Source organism: Nicotiana attenuata, unplaced genomic scaffold (assembly GCF_001879085.1).
Source record: "Nicotiana attenuata strain UT unplaced genomic scaffold, NIATTr2, whole genome shotgun sequence".
Classification (NCBI taxonomy): Eukaryota; Viridiplantae; Streptophyta; class Magnoliopsida; order Solanales; family Solanaceae; genus Nicotiana; species Nicotiana attenuata.
The window spans coordinates 126,551-133,538 of NW_017670745.1; the positions used below are offsets into that span (position 1 = coordinate 126,551).

The following is a 6,988-nucleotide window of genomic DNA, read 5'->3' on the forward strand; positions in this document are numbered from 1 at the left end:
TGTATATTTCCAAACCCCATTTTCAAACAAAAACCTAAGTTCTTCCATGTCCATTCTTCCATGGCGATTTGAGAGGTGAGGGGATGATACGATAGTGCAAGGTTTAACAACTCAAATTGAAGATCAAATTTCCATATTTCTGCTCCAATTTTCGGTCATATTTCCACATTTTTTCTCCAATTGCCGCTCAAATTTCCACATTTCTTCTCAATGTCTGATTTATCTGTGAATGCGCATGAAATTCAATATGCAAGAAGGTGTCATTGCGGATTGATTGCGCTATATTTGACAGCTTGGTCAAATGCCAATGTTGGGAGAAGGTTCTACAAATGTCCAAGATCCAAGGTTAGTTTTGAATGTATTTTTTTTTTGGCCGATTTATGGGATTCATATTCTTTTGTCGAGTTAGGTCGTTCTTGATTTTTATTGTTTATGTACAAAATCAGAACTACTGTAAAATTCTAATAATGGTGTAGGTTAGTTTTTGCGGGTATTTTGAATGGATTGACGAAGAGCTCCCTCGTCGAGCGGTGATGGTGATCAAAGATTTAAAAACTAAACTTGATGTTGCTAAGGTTGAGAGGAACAATTTGAGGAATAAAGTTTACCTCATGGAACAAGCTACGATGGTTCAAAGGGGCTCTAAGAACTTGGTTGATGGAATGGAAGATGTTATGACGGTTGAAAGGCATACTTTGAAGATGAAACTTGACGAAATGGAGCAATTTCAACTTGTGGAAGCTGAAAAAGCTAGAAAGTTAGAGGTCAAAGTGAAGAAGATGAGAAATATCATTTTGGTTTCATGGGCTTTATTATTTGCTTTGGTTGTCATAGGGATGAAGAAGTGAATGCGTTTTGTTTTAATGTATTGTTGTAGTATTTTGGTTTAGTTATAGGGGTGATGAAGTTAAACTATGTATGTTTAGTAGGTTGTAGTATGATGAAGTTAATCTATGTATGTTTAATCTATGTGTGATGAAGTTATTCTAGTTCTATTCTTCTTGTTGTTAAAAGGATTGTGAGTACCACTTCTATTTTTCTTTGCCAGATCATGAGCTTTTCTTTGTGAGTATATATTCTCCAAATTATCTTAATTCTCAAACGGAAGTTCACAGACATGTAGGCATCACTTAGAACAACTGAAATGGAGTCACTAGTGACATGTCTCAAAGCACTGAATCATCCACAGAATAAACACTCCTCTGCAAAACATTATTACCCTCCACAATGAACTACTACTTTTTTATTAAATAAAGAAAAGATTTTTGCTAAAGAACTAACTTAATTGTACCTGAATCAATGAATAATAAAACAAACACAAAGCAACACCAAATAAAAATGCACATTCTTGTCCAATATACTCGTCTCTGCTCCAAGAAATCATATTGTGTTTGCTCCACTTGCTTGTGTTGCATTCACCACCTGAGTTGTTTTATTGCTTACGGTCTTGCTGCATTTTTAGTAGTTTATAGCTTGTAAATAAAAACTTCAAACCAAGAAAGACAAGGACAAATCGAATGGAAAAGAAAAGGACCAAAAACATGAAACAAGTGGAGCCATAGACTTGCTGGCTAAAGATACAAACAACAAGATGAAAGTTCTGTATTCCATGTAAAGGCTTAAAAGCCACAACATAGGCTGGTTCAGTTTAATTCAATAAAAAGACATGCATTCTTCTGGTTCTATTTTAGTTCAGTTTAAGAATATGCATATTCTATTCTTGATAGTCTGATACTAATAGTGCATGAAGCCACTGCTGTCCAGCTTTGCAACTAATAACTGATCAGTGCATAAAACCACAGAATTTCAGCATACAAGCATATACACCAGCACTGCAAACAACACCGTCAAAACAGCTGCAACAAAACAGCACTGTTGTGCAAACTAAACCAAAACAACACTGTCAAAACAGCTGCAATAAAACGGCACTGCTGTGCAAACTAAACCAATACAGCACTGTCAAAACAGCTGCAACAAAACAACACTGCTGTGCAAACTAAACCAAAACAGCTGCATAAATTTTAGTTTACTGATGCTACAAAACAACACTGTCAAGCCATCAAAACATGTTTACAAAATAACTACTAAACCAAACAGCACTGTTGTAACCAGGATTACTAGATTTGTGAGTTCCCAATGAGTTTCCTACACTTCAACTTCCCCGCTTTCTTTTGTCTTGCCACTTCCAATTGATTTTCAGTCACAACTTCTTTGCCTTTCCAAGTGAGCTTAGTAGGTGAGTAAGGAAGATCAGTGGGATAACTGACACCAGTATGATCTCCTCTGAAAGAGATGACTCTTGTCCCTACTGAGGCCAATTGTTGTTGCCTCATCAGTAATCGTGTTTGATCTTCAGAAATAATCTTAGGCATTAAAGCAGGGTCACTTTCATGCTCACTACCATCACCAAAGGGTTCTGCTTGTTGTATTGGTACTCTTGGTGTAGGCATGAACACAAATTCACTTTCACGTTCACCTTCTTGTGTTGGTTGAGTTGGTTGAGGGGCTGAACAACTAACATCCTCAACATTTACTTCACCACCAACCTATTAAAAAGAAAAACTTTCTATTAAGTTAAGCATAACTGCAATTATATAAGAAGAAAGATAAGTTAAGAAGAAAGTAAAGTACCTTGCATGTCCTTGAATTGTGGTCCAGTTCACCACAAATGCTGCATGTCATTCTAGTTCCCCTTCTTGATGCAGCCCAATCTCCTTGTCTCTTGTTAGCCTCATCTTTCTCCCTATTTCTTTTGACTTTTGGCCTTCCAACAGTTTTGGCAAGTGGAGGAGGGTCCATAGCATGTTCTGGTAAAACTTTCTAGAACTTTTCACCTCTAACAGGCATCAACTTAGCCTTATATGTCATCAGGTAAGCTTCCTTGCTGTGCCACCAACTAATTTCAGTCATTGGATCCTCTTTCTTGTATTTTAGTGCCCTGATGGTATGTGGTGGATACCTAAGCAACTCCTTGGCAGCATCAACAGACAATTCACCAAGATTCTTTAGTTGATCTTTAAAGTCCTCCTCATAAGTGCTCCAAGCAGACCACCATAGGTATTTCTTCATCTCTCCTGAAATTCTGATCCTCTTACTCCAGTTGGCTTCAATATGCCTCACACAAAACCTATGATTTGAGAGAGGGAGGACAATTCTTACTGCTTCCAACAGACCCTGCACATGTAAATTTAAACAGATTTAACTATATAATAACTTAAAAATAACGGGAATAGTCAGTTAAACAAAATTATAAGTTGTACCTTTTGCATATCAGACATAAAGGTAATACTGGTTCCATCTTTCAGATTCAATGAGTGCTTCAGCAGCTCCAGAAACCATGTCCATGTCAAGGTGTTTTCCTTATCAACTACAGCCCAAGCCAAGGGATAGAAATGATTCTGACAATCTTGTGCAACAGCCACCAATAATTGCCCTTTGCAATGACCCTTTAAGAAAGTCCCATCTAGTCCAATGAATGATCTCAACCCTTGTTTGAACCCCAACTTCATTGCATTGAAGCATATGTACATTCTAAGAAATCTCCTTTTACCTTCAGCCATGGCATCTTTTGATAAATTGATAACCACATCACTACCGGGATTGCTCTCCCTAATCTCATTTGCATATGCTTCTAATCTGTTATAGTCATCTAAAAAGCTTCCTTGCAATTGCTGAAGTGCCATCCTCTTAGCCCTTTTCAATGTGGAGTTATGTACATTCAATGAAAATTGATTTTTCAAATCTAGTTTCATATCCTTTATCTTGTACTTGGGGTTATTCTGCACCTTACTCCTGAAATATTCAGCTAAAGTTTTTGTTTTGGCTCTAGGATTCTCAAATGCATCTTCACAGTTGTGCTCTGTCTTCAATGTTTTCATCTTAAAGCCACGACCCTTCTTATCTTCAGAGATGAGGCATTCAAAAGGGCAGCCTACTACACATCTGTACCTTACTCTTATTTTATCACTTTTTTTAAGCTTCAAAGGTTTGGAATTTGCAATAGCATAGAAGTTCATGACTTTTTTGGCCTCTTCCAAGTCCTTAAATGTCATAGACTTATCAAGCTCTTTGTAGTGACTGAGCTTATCATTAACTTCTTTACCCTTTTGCATCCTAAGTGACTCTAATTCTTCAAAATCATATTCACTAGCATCTGAACCATACTCTGAACTTTTATCACTATCTGATCAACAATCAGTACCTAATTCACACTGATATTGACCTAAAATTGGCTCTTCGTGGTCCCCCATATTGAAATATCTATAATATAAATACAGAAGAAAACATAGAGGGCCCACATGAATAATTTAACAACTTTGACAATAAAATATTGAACATACAATAAATTATTGCATATAATATAGTGAAAAGAATAAAGCACACACTTTAATAGAAAAAGCACACGGTCTATACATGTTTTGTCGATTTCAACAGTGGAAAGCAAGAAAAAAAAAACAGTCTTTAAGAAGAAATGCACATGGTTCTATCGATTTCAACAACCCAACCCTACCACACTATAATAAAATATGTGAAAATGACACTTGCAGCCAAAGACAAAGTACATCTAGGGCACAAATTGACACCACATAAGGAAACAACAAAGATACCAAACAAAAAGAGTACCAGCCCCACATGCAAACACTATACACTAGACGGAAAAGGTCCAAAATACCAGAACATGTCAAAACCCTAGAAAATTACAAAAAAAAAAAAAGTTCGAGACAAAGACCCAGTAAATAGAAGGGAAAATTACCTGAATATCTTCCAATGATCTTTAATTTGTGTTGTTAAACCTTTCTCGATTTTATCATCACCTCCAAACAAATCGCCATGGAAGAATGAGTACCAGAAATTATTTGGAAATGGGGGTTTACGGCCTTTCTTTGATATTTGTTTGGAAATATACCACTCACGTGAGGAGTAAGCGGGTTTATGAAATAGCCCGCTTATGTGGCTGCCATGTCATGGCTTATGTGGATGCCATGTAGGATATTAAATGCTGATGGAAGGAGCCGTTAGGTTGAAGGGTATTAATGGGCCATTGTGCTAACGGGGAGGACTTTTTTGGCCCAGTTTACTAACGGAGGACATAACTGAGCTATATACCATAGTTTAGGGATATTTTTGGACCTTTTCCGTAATGTATTTAATGAAGATAGTGAAGGTTGAATGGAAAGTGGGGTCCACCTAAAGAATTTAATAGCTTATGGGCACATTAGTTTTGGTTTTTCTAAAGAACACACGACCAAACTTTTGAGCCTAATGTACAAACAAACAATGTACTAATATATCTAAAATGACCATTATGCCCTTGGTCAACCTCCTCTTCTCTCTTCTATATAATAGAAAAATTTGCATAAGTTTTAATTTTTACAGTATTAAATTTTCATTAGCATTCCACTTTTCTTTTTTATTTTGAATTTTATGTTAAGACAAAATGATTGTCAGATTATAACAAATAATATTAATGACAAACAAAATTTAGATTAACAAGATTATAGATTATCTCTTTGAATAATGTGCAAAATTATTAATATGTCATAAAACACTAAAAAAAATTGCATCTCTTGATATCATGACAAGTATCGTGGTGCACCTATAGTCTTAAAATTCTGGACCCGCCTCTGATATAGCTCTGCCCATAAATGAGATTAATTTGACTAACAAAGAGAATAAAACAGCAGGTTTAATAAAGTTTAAATGACGTAGATAAGGATTAGAATGTTAAAATTTCATTAAAACATAAACTTATATCTATGGCAGAAGTAAATGCCGAACTAGACATACGTCTATCTATATATACATTATATTAAAAGCAAAAAACTCTAAATTGTTATAAATAGAATTCTATTTATGGTAAATGTCTATATTTAGAGAGATTCTATGGTTTATTACTTGGTGGCTAAGTCACCATCTCCCTATAAATAGAGGGTTCTATTCCATTGTAATCCATCCCAAATTCAATAAGAATTTCCCCTCTCTCTCTCTCTGCAATATTGTTCTTCTTCTTTTATTATTTTATAACACGTTATCAGCACGAGACTCTACCGTCTCAAGAAGCTCTTTGAAAAGATTAAGTGTTTGTTGAAAATGTTCTCGACCGTAGGAAATATACTCTTTTCGCATGGAATTTGTGCTTGAGATATATAAAAGTAACTCCATCATTTAGGAACAATTATACACCAAATATGAATATTCCACAAAGCAAAATTGGATCAAAGTTCAATTGTAAAAATATTTGTTTAGTTGATTCATGTACGACACATACAATATTCAAAGAGAAGAAATATTTCTCTCATTTAAGTATGTGTAAGGCAGATGTTACTACAATTTCTGGTAGTAGTAAATTAATTGAAGGCTCTGGAAGAGCTACTATAACTCTGCCTAAGGGAACAATACTTATCATAGAGAATGCAATGTTCTCCTCCAAGTCCAAGAGGAACTTGTTGAGTTTTAAAGATATCCGCCGAAATGGATATCATATTGAGACAATAGATGAGAATAATCTTGAATATCTCATCATTACCAAAAATGTCTCTGGCCAGAAAAGGGCTGTTGAGAAGTTCCCATCTTTGTCTTGTGGCCTATATTGGACAAGAATTAGTGCAATTGAGGCACATTCTATTGTAAACCAAAAGGTTACCGATTCCAATACTTTTGTACTTTGGCATGATCGATTGGGACACCCTGGATCAATTATTATGAGACGAATTATAGAAAACTCAAATGGGCATCCATTAAAGAATTTAAAGATTCTTTTAAATGATGAATTTTCTTGCACTTCTTGTTATCAAGGCAAGTTAATTATTAGACCATCACCAACAAAGGTTGGAATTGAGTCCCCTGCGTTTTTGGAACGTATACAAGGGGACATTTGTGGACCTATTCACCCACATAGTGGGTCGTTTAGATATTTTATGGTCTTAATAGACGCATCTTCTAGATGGTCCCATGTGTGCCTATTGTCATCTCGCAACCTCGCGTTTGC

The 6,988-nt window shown here is 35.6% G+C and overlaps 1 protein-coding gene across 1 annotated transcript; it reads right to left on the reverse strand.

Annotated features, from left to right (window-relative positions):
- Positions 1–2,820: 2,820 nt before the first annotated feature.
- LOC109242912 lies at positions 2,821–4,112 on the reverse strand. Its single transcript, XM_019409787.1, has 2 exons — positions 3,261–4,112; positions 2,821–3,174 (listed from the first exon to the last, which is right to left on the reverse strand). Exons 1-2 carry the CDS (start codon positions 4,110–4,112, stop codon positions 2,821–2,823), a joined length of 1,206 nt encoding a protein of 401 aa, XP_019265332.1.
- Positions 4,113–6,988: the final 2,876 nt, after the last annotated feature.